Source organism: Erinaceus europaeus, chromosome 10 (genome assembly GCF_950295315.1).
Source record: "Erinaceus europaeus chromosome 10, mEriEur2.1, whole genome shotgun sequence".
In the NCBI taxonomy this organism is placed as follows: domain Eukaryota; kingdom Metazoa; phylum Chordata; class Mammalia; order Eulipotyphla; family Erinaceidae; genus Erinaceus; species Erinaceus europaeus.
This window is the reverse complement of record NC_080171.1, coordinates 62039360-62057145: the sequence shown is the minus strand read 5'-3', so window position 1 is coordinate 62057145 and position 17786 is coordinate 62039360. Positions and strand designations below refer to the sequence as shown.

At 43.1% G+C, this 17786-nt stretch overlaps 2 protein-coding genes and 1 non-coding gene across 7 annotated transcripts in view; 2 read left to right on the top strand and 1 right to left on the bottom strand.

Moving 5' to 3' along the window:
• IFT74 (intraflagellar transport 74) overlaps positions 1 to 4305 on the bottom strand; it is a 131828-nt gene extending 127523 nt beyond the window's left edge. For 2 of the 3 annotated variants that reach the window (XM_060199666.1, XM_060199668.1), the window contains exons 1-2: positions 4028 to 4305; positions 2062 to 2195 (exon numbers count right to left, since the gene is read on the bottom strand). In XM_060199666.1, coding sequence (XP_060055649.1) covers positions 2062 to 2190 — 129 coding nt within the window. In that variant the 5' untranslated portion in view covers positions 2191 to 2195; positions 4028 to 4305. The remainder of the gene's footprint in view (positions 1 to 2061; positions 2196 to 4027) is intronic. The other variant, XM_060199667.1, reaches the window with a different exon arrangement.
• Positions 247 to 350, top strand: LOC132541036 (U6 spliceosomal RNA). The gene has a single exon (XR_009552230.1). It is a non-coding gene; the product is annotated as a U6 spliceosomal RNA (small nuclear RNA).
• Positions 4306 to 13724: 9419 nt separating the features above from the next.
• Positions 13725 to 17786, top strand: part of PLAA (phospholipase A2 activating protein) — a 64513-nt gene continuing 60451 nt past the window's right edge. For 2 of the 3 annotated variants that reach the window (XM_060199665.1, XM_060199664.1), the window contains exon 1: positions 13725 to 14186. In XM_060199665.1, coding sequence (XP_060055648.1) covers positions 14038 to 14186 — 149 coding nt within the window. In that variant the 5' untranslated portion in view covers positions 13725 to 14037. The remainder of the gene's footprint in view (positions 14187 to 17786) is intronic. The other variant, XM_007536202.2, reaches the window with a different exon arrangement.

The following is a 17786-nucleotide window of genomic DNA, read 5'->3' as shown; positions in this document are numbered from 1 at the left end:
AATAACTACAACAATAAAAACAACAAGGGCAACAAAAGGGAAAGTAAATAAATAAAATAAATAGTACTTATAATTGTGCTTTTTTTTCAAACAAAGAATATGGAGAATTATGCAAAAAAAAAGTAGCAACATTTATCTCTAAATAATCATACTATACCACATTCTTAATTTATCCTATATGTATAAGTTGGTGTTTTCAGCATTACTAAAGACAATTTTCAATTTAAAAATGAAAATTTTATTTTAGTGCTCGCTTCGGCAGCACATATACTAAAATTGGAATGATACAGAGATTAGCATGGCCCCTTCTCAAGGATGACACGCAAATTCGTGAAGCATTCCATATTTGAAAAATAAAAAGAAAGAAAAAGAGAATTTCATTTTTTCCTAAATAAAATCCTTGCCAATTATTTTACTCCACTATTTTTTTTTCATTTTTTTATTTGTGATTAATAGTGGGTTACAAGATTATAAGACTGCAGTGTATAGTACTTCATACATTTTCAATTAATTTGAAATGTTATCATTAATTAAACTCATATATATATATATATATATATATGATTCTGTTTTTAGTTTATTCCCCAACATTTAATTCTGGTACTGACACCGTATATTACTGAAACTTTAAAATACATTTGAGGTTATCCAAAAGGATATGCGTATACCTGTTTCCAACAGTACGATTTGTAATAGCCAAAACCTGAAAGCAACCCATGTGTCCAACAACAGAGGGGTGGCTGAGAAATTGTGGTCTATATACACAATGGAATATGGCTCAGCTATTAAGAATGATGAAGTCACCTTCATCTCATCTTGGATGGGGCTCGAAGGCATAATGTTAAGTGAGATAAACCAGAAAGAGAAGTCTGCTTATGGGATGATCTTACTCATAGACAGAAGTTAAGAAATAAAAACGGAAAGGGAAACACAAAGTAGAACTCGGACCGGATTTGTTATATTGCACCAAAATGAATGAGTCTGGTTGGTGAAAGGTATCAGGTACGTGGTGGTGGAGGAAGATCTAGTTTGGGGGTGAGAGTGTTTTGTAGAAAACTGAGAAATTTGGAGGCCGGATGGTGGCGCACCTGCTTGAGTGCACATGTTACAATGCACAAGGGACCCAGGTTTGAGTCCGCGGTCGCCACCTGCAGGGGGAAAGCTTCACAAATGGTAAAGCAGGGCTGCAGGTGTCTCTCTGTCTCTCTTCCTCTCTATCCCACCCTTCCCTCTTGATTTCTGGCTGTCTATCCAATAAATAAATAAAGATAACAAAAAAAAATTTTTAAGAAAAGAAAACAGAATTTTACACATATGCCAACAATTGTATTTACTGTAAACCAATAATCCCCTCAAATAAGAAAATACGTCTATTTCTGACTAACTACCCAATAAGTAAAGATAATAAAAAGTAATAAAAATAAATAAATAAAATGAGAATAAAAATAGTAAAAAATAGTGGTCTGGGAGGTGGCGCAGCGGCTAAGGCACTAGACTCTCAAGCATGAGGTCCCGAGTTCAAGCCCCAGCAGCACATGTACCAGAGTTATGTCTGATTCTTTCTCTCCTTTCTTTTCATTAATAAATAAAATATTTTTTAAAAAAATAGTAAAAAATAGATAATAAAAAGATGATAGCTTATAATTAAAAGTTATCTCTTGTTATAAGCAGGTTTTTCAACTTTTTTTTTAAATAATTTATTTAGTGGTCTGGGAGGTGGCTCAGTGGTAAAGCTTTGGACTCTCAAGCATGAGGTCCTGAGTTTGATGTCCGGCAGCACATGAGCCAGAGTGATGTCTGACTCTTTCTCTCTCCTCTTATCTTCCTCATAAATAAATAAATAAATAATAAAAAAAGAATTAACTTATTCATGAGAAAGATAGGTAGGTGGAGAGAGAGAACCAGACATCACTCTGGCACACGTGCTGCTAGGGATTGAACTCAGAACCTCATGGTTGAAGATCCAATGTTTCATCCACTGTGCCACCTCCTGGACCACGGCTTTTCAACTTTTCACCAGGGCATATGCACAAAAATTCAAAAGACTTATTTTAAACTTACTCCGGTTGCCACTCGAATATTTCCTGATGGAGGTCGTACTCCAGATGGAGGCCTTCCTGTCAACCCAATTCCACTTCGTGAAACAGGACGAGTTGCTGAAAGCTTGTGATTACTGGCCATATTGTTCATTTTAACTGTTTGGAAACAAGACATAACTCAATCTTTGAAAAAAAAATCATTTGTTAAACACAAGCGTCCATCACAACACCCCATGTACAGTATTGCTTCTCTGGCTTTCCCTAGAATCACTCATGATCAATCCTAGACTTGTTTCTCTTCTCTCAACAATCTTCCATCCATTTCTTCTAACTTAACTACACTGATGTCTTATAACTCAATGTCCACAGCTCTATTCTTTAAATTGGCTACTGAGGGGGTTGGGCAGTGGCACACAGGGTTAGGTGCACATGGTAGGAAGTGCAAGGTCCAGCACAAGTATCCCAGTTTGAGTCCCAGGCTCCCCACCTGCAGGGGGGTCACTTCAAAAGAAGTGGTGATGCAGGTCTGCAGGTGTCTTTCTCTCTCCCTCTTTATCTTCCCTTCCTATCTCAATTCTCTCTGTTCTGTCCAAAAAAATCTAGGGAAAAAAAAAAAAGCCACAGGAGCAGTGCAGGTACTGAGCTCCATTGGTAACGCTGGAAGAAAAAAAAAATGAATTTGAGAGTAAATAAAGTGGGGGGGGGGTAGTGGTATACCTGGTTGAGCGCACATGTTACAGTGCTCCAGGACCCGGGTTTGAGCCTCTGGTCTCCACCTGTAGGAGGAAAGCTTTGCAAGTGGTGAAGCTGTGTTGCAAGTGTCTCTCTTTCTCTCTCCCTCTCTATCTCCCCTACCCTCTCGATTTCTGGCTGTCTCTATTCAATAAAGATAATAAAAAATTTTTTTAAAAGAAGAAATTGGGTATCAATTTTGAGGGTTTAACATTTCATTATTTATTTATTGGATAGACAGTGAGATATCAAGAGGGATGGGGAAGAGAGCTAGGAGGAGAGGCAGAAAGACATATCTGTATCACTGCTTCAACACTTTTGAAGCTTTCCCCCTGCAGGTGGGGACTTGGGGTTTGAATCTGGGTCCTTGCTCATGGTGACATGTCTTCAACCAGGTGTGCCGCCACCCAACGCCCCCAATTTTGAGCAGCTTACCAGAACTTTCTATTCAGATATTCCAATATCACTTTATCTTGAGTGGCTTCACACTATCCCTACTACCTGTGACCCAGTTTCCTTACTGTTATGTACTGTGTAGACAAAGCAGTAGTGTCACCATGATTAGTAGATTATTATTTCAAACAGAAAAGTTTCATAAAATGCCTTTTTGAAAGGAAGACAAAGCCTGTGATTTTCTGCATAAGATAATGCAACAAGATCGGGCTATGCAAAAAGACTTTCAAGCTTGAGTCTTTGAGGGCCTAGGTTCAATACCCAGCACCATCATAAACTGGAGCTCATCAGTGATTAAAGACAGTCTAATCCAGTAAGCCTTTGCACCCAGCAGAATTAATTCATATTTTTTTCTAGTTTTGCTGAAGACTTGAAGGATACAAACAATATAATGGATTTCTATACATTTTTTTTTTCTGCCAATGTTAACATCAGCTGAGTCTCAAAGGGGTGGGAGTGGTGGGTTCAAATAAAATAATGACAGGGAGACACATAAATAACCAAGGTTATTCACTCAAATATCTGCACAACCCCGTGGTTATCCATCACACATAGTCAAGGGGCAGCCTGGCCTCTGGTTCAAATCCAGGTAGACAGAAACTGTGTTGGACACCAGCTAAGTCCTTTGAATGCTTCTCCTCCCCTGTTCAACAAAAGTGCGGCAAGGAGCCCTATCTGGTTTCGCTGTGTGATGACAGAAACTATGTCTCTGAGTTGAAAACAAATACAAAACGAACAACAGCAACAACGACCAGGGGTGGCGGTTGGGGGGTGAGCGAGCATTGGGACCCGGGAGCTCTCACCTCCGCCGTCGGCTGCGGAAACACGGAGGTGGCAGCCTTAGAGGGGTCTTCCCGCTGTGGGGTCGCCTCCACAGGGAGCCCACCCGCAGGGGTCCGTATGGCTGCGATCACTCCTCGCGCCGGGACAGCCCGCCCGCAGCTCACCTGCGCCCCGGGCCTAAATGCTGGAGTCCGCGCGCCGCCCGGTAGCTTAGCAACCGGGACCCGGCCAAGAGAGGCTCCTCCCCTTGGTTTGCCCAGGCTCCCGGGACCAACAGGGGAGTAAAATGTTCTCGCGAGATGTAGAGACTAACTTTTTGTTCAAGTTCCCAGCCGCCTTTCTGCAAAGAAAGAAAGACGGAGTGGATTAGAAAACAGAGGACCTGGGTCCAGGCGGTGGTGCATCTGGCTAAACAAACACGTTATGGTGCACAAGGACCGGAGTTCAAGCCCCTGGTCCTCACCTGCAGTGGGAAGTAGGGCTGTGAGTCTTTTTACCCTTTCTCCCTGGCTCAAGTCAATAATAAAAATATTAGGGAGTCGGGCGGTAGCACAGCGGGTTAAGCACAGTTGGCACAAAGCGCAAAGACTGGAGTAAGAATCCCGGTTCGAGCCCCCGGCTTCCCACCTGCAGGGGCGTATCTTCACAGGCGGTGAAGCAGGTCTGCAGGTGTCTGTCTTTCTCTCCCCCTCTCTGTCTTCCCCTCCTCTCTCTATTTCTCTCTGTCCTATCCAACAACGACAACAACAGTAATAACTACAACTACAGGGGCAACAAAAGAGAATAAATAAATAAATAAATAAATATTTTTTAAAACATTAAAAAAGAACACTGTTTAAATAATAATAATAATAAAGACAAAAAGCAAGGTATTGTTTGAACACGTGCTTTTTATTTTCTCTCTTCTTCACCATAGCACTCTCTTCTGGTTAATAGTGGTGTTGGGGATTGAACCTGGGACTTTGGAACCTCAGGCATGAAAGTCTGTTTGCATAACCATTATGCTACCTCCACCCACCCTGGATACCTGTTGTTATTGTTATTATTATATCTTTATTTATTGGATAGAGACAGCCAGAAGTAGAAAGGGAAGAGGGTGATAGAGAAGGCGAGAGACAAAGAGACACCTGCAGCCTTGCTTCACCACTTGCAAAGCTTTCCCTATGCAGGTGGGGACGGGGGCTTGAGCCTGGGTCTTTGTGCATTGCAACATGTGCACTCAACCAGGTACCTGTACTTTATATTCAAAACAACCCTGTTTGCCTGACCTGAACTCACTTGAGTGGATTTCATGTCGCCCTGTAACCTGAAATTTCTTCCCCTGACAGACAAAATAAGAATTGGGTGTCATTATTCTCTGGTAGTCAGTAGTGAAGCCCATATATGTATATATATGTGTGTGTGTGTGTATATATATATTATTTATGAGAAAGATAGGAGGAGAGAGAGAAAGAACCAGACATCGCTCTGGCACATATGGGCTAGGGATTGAACTCAGGACCTCATGCTTGAGAGTCCAACACTTTATCCACTGCGCCACCTCCTGGACCACTTAGTTTATTTTTTATATTACTTATTTCAGTAAGAGAGAGAGAATGATACAGAGGCCAGAGCTCTGCTTAATTCTGGTTTGTGATGGTGCTGAGGATTGAACCTGAGGCCTCCCAAGAGCAGGTGTGAAGGTCGTTTGCATAACCGTTGGGCTGTTTTCTAGCCTCTTTTTTACTTCTACAAAAAGTAGCTTTTAAAAAATCAATAAAGACAAAGGTGGGGTACATAGCATAATGGTTATGCAAAGAGACTACTTTCATGCCTGAGGCTCCCAAGTCCCAGGTTCAATCCTCTAAACCACCACAAACCAGAGCTGAGCAGTGATCTAGTTAAAAAATAATAATAATGGGGAGTCTGGCAGTAGCACATGGCTCAAAGCGCAAGGACTGGTGTAAGGCTCCCCGTTAGATCCCCAGGCTCCCCACTTGTAGGGGAGTCACTTAAAAAGTTGTGAAGCAGGTCTATCTTTCCCTCCCCCACTCTGTCTTCCCCTCCTCTCTCCATTTCTTTCTGTCCTATCCAACAACAATAACTACAACAATAAAACAAGGGCAACAAAAGGGAATAAATAAATACATATTAAAATAATAATAATAATGGTGTGGGTGGTGGCGTATCTGAGTGCACAAGGACCCAGGTGTGAGCACCGTCCCCACCTACAAGTGGTGAAGCAGTGCTGTAGGTGTCTCTCTGTCACTCTCCCTCACTATTTCTCCCTTCCCTCTCAATTTCTGGCTGTCTCTATCCAATAAATAAAGATAATTTTTAAATATTAAAAATAAAAATAATAAATAAAATGTAATAATAAAAAAAGGTTTTCTTCCTGTTAGGCCTGCACAAGGCTCAATGTTAAGAATGCGGCTCTAGGGGACCTGGCATTAGTGTAGCAAGTTAAGCACACATAGCGACCAGCATATGGATCCAGGTTGGAGCCCCCGGCTCTCCACCTATAGTGTGGTCACTTCACAAGCAGTGAAGCAGGTCTGTAGGTGTCTTTCTATCTCTCTCCCTCTCTTCCTTCCCTTCCTCTCTCAACTTCTTCCTGTCCTATCCAACAATAACAATAATAACAACAACCAGGGCAACAAAAATGGAAAAATGGCCTTCAGGAGCAGTGGATTCATGGTGCAGGCACCAAGCCCTAGTGATAACCCTGGAGGCAAAAAAAAGAAAAAGAATGTGGCTCTGGTACTATAATCAGTTATTTCCCCTAGTTTATTGGAAATTTAACTTTAAACTTTCTTTTTTTAATTTTTATTTATTAAAAAGGAAACACTGGTGGTCTGGGAGGTGGTGCAGTGGTAGAGCTTTGGACTCTCAAGCATAATCCCTAGCATTGAAAAAATGGTATCATCTGTTTTCCATCTACACCATGCCTCGGCCTCGCTTGAGCTTAATGTGCAGCTTGGCGATACGAGAATCCGGCATGAAGCCCAGCCAGTCTATCTTGGCGTTACTCTCGATCGCACTCTGTCATTTCACAAACATCTCATAAAAACTGCAGCAAAGGTGGGCGCAAGGAATAACATCATTGCAAGACTGGCCAGCTCCTCATGGGGCGCGAGCGCTTCCACACTACGATCATCATCTCTGGCATTATGCTATTCCACTGCAGAATACTGTGCCCCAGTATGGTTCCGTAGCCCCCATGTCCACTTGGTCGATTCCAAATTATATTCCTCCATGAGGATAATTTCTGGAACCATCCATTCCACCCCAGTTCCATGGCTGCCAGTTCTTAGCAACATCGCCCCGCCAGATATTCGTCAGGATGCGGCATCATTTAAGTTCATTTCCCACGTCTACGCTCGACTGGACCTGCCAATATACGCGGATGTCTTCGCCCACCCTGTTCAACGCTTGACGTCTCGTCACCCAATCTGGTCCCCTACGCCTACACTGAACTTCTCTGTTCCAGACTCTTGGAAACAGAGCTGGCAGTTAGCTGAGGTAAAGAACAAACACCTCATCACAGACCCCTGCAAGCGTCAACCCGGCTTTGACCTAGCACGTTATGATTGGGCCCTCCTCAATCACTATCGAACAGGCCATGGCCGGTGTGCCGCTATGTTCCATCGCTGGGGAGCCAGAGATGACCCGAACTGCCCCTGCGGCTCCAGACAGACTATGACCCACATAGTCAACGACTGCCACCTCTCCAGATTCAAAGGAGGTCTCTAAACTTTACATCAGGCTCAACCTGACACTGTTGACTGGCTACGGAAGAAGGGCAAATGCTAAAAGAAGAAGAAGCATAAGGTCCCAAGTTCAATCCCCGGCAGCACATGTACCCAGTGATGTCTGGTTCTTTCTCTCTTCTCCTATCTTTCTCATAAATAAATAAAATCTTTAAAAAAAAAAAAAAGGAAACACTGACAAAACCATAGGATAAGAGGGGTACAACTCGACACAATTCCCACCACCAGATCTCCATATCCCATCCCATCCCCTGATAGCTTTCCTATTCTTTATCCCTCTGGGAGTATGGACCCAAGGTCGTTGTGAGATGCAGAAGGTCTGGCTTCTTTAATTGCTTCCCCGCTTAACATAGGTGTTGACAGGTTGATCCATACTCCCAGCCTGCCTCTCTCTTTCCCTAGTGGGGTGGGGTTCTGGGGAAGTGGAGCTCCAGGACACATTGGTAGGGTCCTCTGTCCAAGGAAGTCCGGTTGGCATCATGGTAGCATCTGGAACCTGGTGGCTGAAAAAAAAGTTAGCATATAAAGGAGAACAAATTGTTAACTAAACTTTAAATTTTCTTTCAGCTTTTTTGATGCAGATTTGTGAGGGAGGCTGAATTAAATGGAAGGAGAATTATTGCAAATGTGTATACATATTTTCATGTGTGTGTATGAATTTCATATATATATATGTATATTTATTTCAAAATAAGTACCTTAAAATTTTTCTGCTTTATTATTATTATTATATTTATTTATTGGATAGAGATAACCAGAAATCGAGAGGGGAGGGAGTGATAGAGGGAGAGAGACAGAGAGACACTTGAAGCAGTGCTTCACCACTTGCAAGCTTTCCCCTGCAGGTGGAGACTGGGGGGTTCAAACCCAGGTCCTTGAGAATTGTAACATGTGCAGTCAACCAGGTGTGCCACCACCTGTCCGCAAGATTTTCTGTTCTTCCCACAGGCAGTTAAAATGTGCTTACTCCAATAAACATAACATTCATATTGAACATTTAATATACTTCGTCTTATTTCCAAACTGCATGCATTATAAGTTGTTTCAAAAGGAATCTCTGGATTTATTCCCAAATATGCTTGCCTTCAAGTTTTTTTAAATCAATACAATACTGGTGAGGGAGCTAGCATAATAGTTATTTTAAAAAGACTTTGGGGACTGGGTGATGGTGCACCTGGATGAGAGCACATGCTATAGTGTGCAAGGACCCAGGTTCGAGCCCTGGGTCCCCACCTGAATGGGGAAAGCTTTGAGAGTGAAGCAGTGTTGCAGGTGTCTCTCCCCCCATTCCCTCTCAATTTCTGACTGTCTCTATACAATAAAGAAAAAATTTTAAAAGTTTAAAAAAAGAACATTAAAATAAAAAGACTCATTTTTTAACCAGAGCACTGTTCAGCTCTGGCTTATGGTGGTGCAGGGGATTGAATTTGGGACCTTCAAGCCGTCAGCATAAGAGTCTCTTTGCAGGAGTTGGGCGGCAGTGTAGTGGGTTAAGCGCACGTGGCCCAAAGCACAAGGACCGGCATCAGAATCCTGGTTCCAGCCCCTGGCTTCCCATCTGCAGGGGGGGGTCACTTAACAAGTGAAGCAGGTCTGCAGGTGTCTGTCTTTCTCTCCCCCTCTCTGTCTTCCCTTCCTCTCTCCATTTCTCTCTGTCCTATCCAACAACTACTACAACAATAATAACTACAACAACAATAAAAAGGGCAACAAAAGGAAAAATAATTAATTAATTAATTTAAAAAAACTTTAAAAAAAAAAAGAGTCTCTTTGCATCACCATTATGCTATCTACTTCCATCCTAAAAAGACTTTCAGGACTGAAGTTATAAAGGTCTTGGTTCAATCCACCATACCACCATAAGCCAGAGCTGAGCAGTGGTCTGGAAAGGAAGGATGGAAGGAAGGAAGGAAGGAAGGAAGGAAGGAAGGAAGGAAGGAAGGAAATAAAAAATACAACAGCATAATACAAAATTAATCAAAAAAGTGAGGGCAGTCAGGAGGTGGTACCTCAGATAAGGCACTGGACTTTCAAGTATGAGGTTTCAGTATTAATTGTGCCAGAGTTAGACTCAGGTTCTGTTAATCACTCATTTACTCTCCCGGTTTTCATAATAAAAATTTTTTTTCCAAAGGTGCCCCTCTGACCAACCCTCTAGATTATTTAGAAAAACAAGAAAACAAGTGGGGGGGGGAGGAGAGATATAATTTAATTTAGAAAATCCAGGTTTTAAAAACATTTTTATTTATTTTATTTTAATGAGAGATACAGAGTGAGAGATGAGAGCACTGCTTAGCTGTGGCTTATGATGGTGCTGGAGATTGAGCCTGGGACCTTAAAAACTCAGACATTAAAATATTTTTGCATAATTTTTACACTTTCTCCCCAACCTTGCTAACTAGAGTCCTAAAGTACTCTTCTTTTATTGTGTTATTTACCTAAAAATTCTGTTTCCTTTTTAGAATTTTTTATTTTATTGGGTAGAGACAGAGAAATCTAGAGATGAGAGGGAGATAAGGAAGGAGAAAGACACTTGAAGTACTGCTTCATGGCTCACTTCCCCCTACAGTTGGGGGCTGAGGACTTGAACGTGTATCTTTCACACATGGTAACACACATGCTGTTTTTTGTTTGTTTGTTTTTACAATCTCATTAGTTTAACAAGAATTATTTCAACATTCTATACAGTGGGGTCAAGGTGTATTTATTAGTTCTAAAACAAAAACTACTTTGTGCCCTATTAAATTTAGGGAAAGGCTTCTTTCACCTTACTAGTGGTATAAAAACTATCCTAGGCTTCTGGCTAACCCACATTCATAAAATAAACTGATTAAAAGTAAAAAAAAAAAATCTTTGCTTTTATTGGATAGAGACAGCCAGAAATTGAGAGGAATGGGGAGATAGAGAAACAGAGAGACACCTGCAGCCCTGCTTTACCACTTGCGAAGGTTTCCCTCTGCAGGTGAGAACCAGGAACTCGAACCCAGAACCTTATGCACTTTAACATGTGCATAATCAGGTGTGCCACCACCCAGCCCCCCCAACTTTTCCAGATACATTTATTTTAACAACAATAAAAAAATTGCTGAATCAGGTGCACCATGCCTAGCCCCTTACACATTTATTGTTTCTTTGTTAAGATGCAATTTACTTTAATTTTATTTTAATTATTTTACCAGAGCACTGGCTTATGGTGGTGCTGGTTGTTGAACCTGGGACCTTCAGTGCCTTAGGCTTGAGAGTTTGTTTGCATAGCTATTATCCTATCTGCCCAGCCTGTAAAGATACTATTTATATCCAAGCTCTAGCTGCTTTGAGTTGCTCATTCTTGAATTTCATTCTGGGGTATCAGATACATATTATTTTTATATTTAATTTTTTCCCCTACATCCCAGGTTCTCCTTCTTATCCTTTTTTTTTTTTAAATTTCTTTATTGGGGAATTAATGTTTTACATTCAACAGTAAATACAATAGTTTGTACATGCATAACATTCCCCAGTTTCCCATATAACAATACAACCCCCACTATGTCCTCTATCATCCTTCATGGACCTGTATTTTCTTATCCTTTTTTTCTTTTTAAATCTTTATTTAGTGGATAAAGACAGCCAGAAATCAACAGGAGGGAGAGATAAGAGGATAGAGAAACAGAAACCCCTGAAGCACTGCTTTACCACTGCAAAGCTTTCTCCCTGCAGATGGGGACCTGGTTCCTCGTGTATTGTAACATGTTCACTGAATCAGGTGTGTCACCACCCTGGTGACATGTTATATATATTATTAAGATGTTTTTCTTAATTATTAATTATTTAAAAAAATATTTATTTCCTTTTTGTTGCCCTTGTTTTATTGTTGTAGTTATTGTTTTTGATGTCATCGTTGTTGGATAGGACAGAGAGAAATGGAGAGAGGAGGGGAAGACAGAGAGGGGGAGAGAAAGATAGACACCTGCAGACCTGCTTCACCGATTGTGAAGTGACTCCCTTGCAGATGAGGAGCTGGGGACTCGAACCAGGATCTTTAAGACGGTCTTTGCACTTTCTGCCACCTGTGCTTAACCCACTGCGCTACCGCCCGACTCCCCCAGTTATTATTATTATTACTATTATTATTACTATTTATAGTCGTGCAGGGGATTGAACCAGGTACCACATATGCCAGAGTGCTTCTCTGGCCTCTTTTTTCCCCCTGTCTCATGAAATAAATAGCATAATCTCTAATCAAAATAAAAGCAAATCTAAAGTTAGCAGCATGGAAGGTTGTGCAGTGGATGAAGTATTGGACACTTAAAACAGGAGGGAAGTTTCCAAGTTTGATCCCTAGGATTGGACGTGCCGATGCTCTGGTTCACCATCTCTTTCTCTTCCTATTTCCCTCCTTCTCTCTCTCATCCAGATAAATATATATTTTTTTCCATATGCTACAATCTGTAACTTCAGCTAGTCCATATATTGATTTCTGACAAAGCAGTTTCTCCCTTTGCCTTCAGACATGTGGAGGAGAGGGCACAATATGTTATGTGCATGTAGTTGTAACAAGTTTAACTACTTACACTACTTGAACTGTTTAAAAGACAAAACATTTTGTTGCCTAAAGTCCAGCTTGTTGCACGCAGAAAATTTAAAAATTGGGGGCCAGGCGGTAACGCAGTGGGTTAAACGTATATGGTGCAAAGCGCAAGGACCACCATAAGGATCCTGGTTCCAGCCTCCAGCTCCCTACCTGCAGGGGGGTATCCTCACAAACTGTAAAGCAGGTCTTCAGGTTTCTGTCTTCCCCTCCTCTATATTTCTCTCTGTCCTGCACAACAACAGCAATGGTAACAGTAACAACAACAAGGGCAACAAAATGGGAAAAATGGCCTCCAGGAGCATTGGATTCGCAGGTTGAGGTTTCATATGAACGTGTACTCCCAGCTCAGGCTTGTCTGTGTTTCTCCTAACTTTCCGTGCATAGCCCTACAACCCTAATTTTTCTACGTTGGAATGACAAGGTTTGGACAAGTTGGAAATACTCCCTTGCTTTGTGCGCTGAGGCCCCACTGTACAAGGGAAGGAAAACAAAATCTAAGTTGGGGTTAAGGATATTTTGCAGACACCTGCCATGGACAGTGAGAAATAGTACCCACGTAGAGCAGGGAAGGTAGTTATATTGGTAGTTATATTGGTTCGCAGGCACTGAGCCCCAGTGATAACTCTGAAGGATATATATATATATATATATATATATATATATATATATATATATGTCTATGTGTATATGTATATATATATATGATTTAAAAATATTTAGTGGGGTTAATTTATTTTATATATTTATATATAATTATATTTCTTTTATTCAGCTCTGGTTTATGGTGGTGAGGGCCATTGAACCTGGGACTTTGGAATCTCATCCTGAGAGTCGCTTTGCATTACGCTACCTACCCCTGTTTCGGAGATAATTCTTTACAGTAGTTGACACATGGGTACTATTTCATAACCAATATAACTACCTTCCCTGCTCTACGTGGGTACTATTTCTCACTGTCCATGGCAGGTGTCTGCAAAATATCCTTAACCCCAACTTAGATTTTGTTTTCCTTCCCTTGTACAGTGGGGCCTCAGCGCACAAAGCAAAGGAGTATTTCCAACTTGTCCAAACCTTGTCATTCCAACGTGGAAAAATTAGGGTTGTAGGGCTATGCACGGAAAGTTAGGAGAAACACAGACAAGCCTGAGCTGGGAGTACACGTTCATATGAGACCTCAACCTCCACGGAGACTCGAGATTTAAAACTTCCGGATTCCGAGCACCTGTGGTGCACACCCACTGGCGCTTGGCATTGTGGGACTTGTAGTTCGAGAGCAGCAGTCGGTAGAAAAATAAATATCCGCTAGAGCTCCGGTTCGGAAAAGACCCGGATTGAGCTCTCCAGCAGCCAGCAGCCGTTATCTTTCTTCTTTTTTTTTTTTTTCAGGGGGGGCGCAGTTTCAGTGCTTTGGTGGGGAGCCATCCTCAGCTCCGGGTCGGCCTCAGCCGTCGGGACGCGCACGCAGTGCGTCATGGCGGGCCGGGGCAGATGATAAATTCCGGTGTGCTTGTCAGTGTTGCTGTGTCACTCGGCCCGCTTGGCGCGCCCCTTCCTCGCCGCCCTTCCGCACCGGCTCTTTGGCTCTTCCGGTCTCCGACCGCTGCTCACCTGCAGACCCCGATCCCGCCGCAGCCCGGCGCACTCCCGGCCTGCGCAGAGTACTGACTTCGTGCGGTGCCCGATTCCGGGTGCCGGACGCGGAAGGGCCATGGCGAGCGGCGCCGCCCGGTACCGGCTGAGCTGCTCGCTCCAGGGCCACGACTTGGACGTGCGGGGCCTGGTGTGCTGCCTCTACCCTCCGGGGGCCTTTGTGTCTGTGTCCCGAGATCGCACCAGCCGCCTCTGGGTTCCAGACAGGTGAGTTCTGCGAGACCGCTGGCCGCACCCCGGGCTCCCAGCCCCCAGCTCTGTTGTTCTGCTTCCCCGCCGGCGTGGGAAGAGCGACTGACCCTTCCGGACTCCATCCTGCCGGCTCCCTCCCCCTCGGCCTCTCCCCTCCGCTTGGCTTCCTCTCCTTCTCCCTCCCAGCTCTGCAGAGTTCTGCCAACTCTGGGCGCGCGGTGTAGGAAATCAGTGAGATTTACCGAGAAACAGCATCAGATTGGGGAGACCTACTTTCTTTCTTGCCCAACTTGAGCACTTGGCGAGTGGGTGACCTTGGACAATTCTGGGGCATCGATTATTATTATCGATTTATTAATTGTTTTGGACGAGGGTGTATGCTTCTTTCAGATTTAAATATTTGTTGATTCCTCCTAAATGAGGTGACGGGAGAGAAGTCTGGCATGTCATTGAAGTAAGTGATTCCCTGCTCCACTAGGTTTATTCTGTAGTCTCTCCTCGGTTCTTAAAAGTATTGCCAAAAAAAAAAAAGTGCATTGATGGCCAGTATTTTGTTTTGCTTTGTTTTGTTTTGTTTTTAAATCTGTGGTCTGTAATAGCCTGGGATGAAAAGGATAAGGCAACTTATATACGGGTATGCTTTGTTTTCCTGAGCAAGAACATTGCCTTCAAAAGATTATCAAACAGAAAAAAGGAAATAAAATGATTAGGAAATAAAGTTTAGTCCAGTGGTCCGTGAGGAGGTGCGGTGGATAAAGTGGGACTCCAAAGCATGAGGTCCTGAGTTTGATCCCCAGCAACACATGTGCCAGAGGGGTGTTTGGTTCTCTGACACGTATCCTTCTCATTCATAAATAAGATATTTAAAAAAAAATAAAGTTTAATCCAGTATATAGATCAAGTTCAGAGATTCAGCTCTAATTTGGAAGATTGCAATAAGGAATTTATGATCTGGAAGACAGAAAACAAGAGAAAAGCAGAGTCACAAGGACTCAGCCAGTGGGATAGGAGTGCATAGTGGTTATGCAAAAATGTTCTCATACCTAAGACTCAGGGCTTTCAGGTTCTGTAGTGCAATTGTAAGCCAGAGCTAAGTAGTGGTCTTGGGATTTCTTTTTGTCAGCTGATTTTTTTAAATTTCTTTTTTAAAATATTCGTGTAAATTATTAATTAGTGAGAAGTGAGAACCACAGCGTCACTCTGGCACATGCAGTGTGCTAGGGATCAAAATCAGGACCTGATGTTGAGTCCGACAGTTTACACACTGCACGCCCAGGGTAAGTTGATTTTTTTTAAAGACTTTTTTTTTTTTTTTTTAGTCTGTTTATTGGTTAGAGACATCCCGGAATTGAGAGGGAGAGGAGAAAAACAGAGACACCCCTGCAGCCTTGCTTTCCCCCTGCAGGTGGGGACTAGGGGTTTGAACCCTGTCCTTGCTTACTGTAAAGTATATGCTTAACCAGGTGCACCGCCACCTGGTCCCTGTAAGTTGACCTTTATCTCTTTCTTTCTTTCATTCATTCATTCATTCATTCATTCATTGGATAGGACAGAGAGAAATTGAGAGAGGATGAGAGAAAGACACCTGCAAAAAAAAAAAAGACACCTGCAGACCTGCTTCACTGCTTGCAAAGCAATCCCCCAGCAGGTGGGGAGCCAGGGCTCCAAGGACATTATGCTTGCCCTTTCACTTCATACTACAGGTGCTTAACCCTGTGCACTGCCCAGGCCCCTGTAAGTTTGTTTATTTATTTTGCCTCCAGGGTTATTGCTGGGGCTCAATCCTGCACTATGAATTTACTGCTTCTGGAGGCCATTTTCCCCACATTACATGCTCTTGTTATTGCAGTTGTTGTTGGATAGGACAGAGAGAAATGGAGAGGGGGTCGGGCGGTAGCGCAGCGGGTTAAGCTCACGTGGTGCAAAGACAGGAGTAAGGATCCGGTTTTGAGCCCCCAGCCCCCCACCTGCAGGGGAGTCGCTTCACAAGTGGTAAAGCAGGCCTGCAGGTGTCTTTCTCTCTTCTCTGTCTTCCCCTCCTCTCTTCTCTGTCTTCCCCTCTTCTCTCCATTTCTCTCTGCCCTGTCCAACAACGAACGACATCCACAACAAGGCCACAACAACAAGGGCAACAAAAGGGAAAAAAAATGGCTTCCAGGAGCAGTGGATTCATGGTGCAGGCACTGAGCCCCAGCAATAACCCTGGAGGCAAAAAATAAAAAATAAAAAGAAAGAAATGGAGAGAGGAGGGAAGACAGAGAGGGGAAGAGAAAGATAAGACTCCTGCAGACCTGCTTCACTGCTTGTGAAACGACCCCCATTCTGGTGGGGAGCTGGAGGCTCAAACCGGGGTCCTTACGCGGGCCCTTGGGCTTCTTACCATGTGCACTTAACCCACTTCTCTATGGACGGCCCCCCATAATGAAAGTTTTTTTTAAATATTTTATCTATTTATTTATTTATTTATTTTTTCCTCCTCCAGGGTTATTGCTGGGCTCGGTGCCTGCACCATGAATCCACTGCTCCTGGAGGCCATTTTTCCCCCTTTTTGTTGCCCTAGTTGTTGCAGCCTTGTTGCGGTTATTATTGCCATTGTTGACGTTGCTTTGTTGTTGGATAGGACAGAGAGAAATGGAGAGAGGAGGGGAAGATAGAGAGAGAGGGGGAGAGAAAGATAGACCTGCTTCACCGCCTGTGAAGCGACTCCCCTGCACGTGGGGAGCCGGGGGCTCGAACCGGGATCCTTGTGCCGGTCCCTGCGCTTTGCGCCACGTGCGCTTAACCCACTGCGCCACCGCCCGACCCCCAATATTTTATTTATTTATCCCTTTTGTTGCCCTTGTTGTTTTATTGTTGTAGTTATTATTGATGTCGTTGTTGGATAGGAAAGAGAGAAATGGGAAGAGGAGGGGAAGACGGGGAGAGAAAGACAGACACCTGCAGACCCGGGATCCTTACTCCAGTCCTTGGGCTTTGCACCACGTGTGCTTAACCCACTGCGCTACCTCCCCACTCCCCTATAATGAAAGTTTTTAATGAAAAAGACATTCCTTTACCTGTTCATTGGTATTGTTGTAAAGAAAATTAATGTTCTCATTGAACATATTAAGCACTCAAAGAGCAGAGACAGCTTCTTGAAAGGTGTAAAGGAAAATTATCAGGAAACAAAAGGAAGCCAAAGAGAAGGGGACTTGGGCTCAACTGAAAGTGCCAGCCTTTTCCACCCAGAGCACACTTTGTGAGAACCAATGAAAAGGAACCAGAGCTGCTGGAACCCATTCCCTATGAATTCATGGCATGATCAATATAAAAATTTAATAGAACATCTGAACTATGAAAAAAACAGACATTCAGCTGTGGCTCAGGAGATGTCGCCGTGGCTAGCAAGCTTAACTTAGGAGCATGAGACCCTGAGTTTGATCCATAGCATTGCATATACCAGAGTGATACTCTTGCTTCTCCCCTTCATTAATAAATAAATAGATCTTAATATATAAACTAGTAACTTAAAAAAAGGTTTTTCCCCTGGTTCTGACCTGCAGGGGGAAAACTTTGCAAGTGGTGAAGCAGTGTTGCAGGGGTCTCTCTGTCTCTCTCCCTCTACCACCCCCTTCC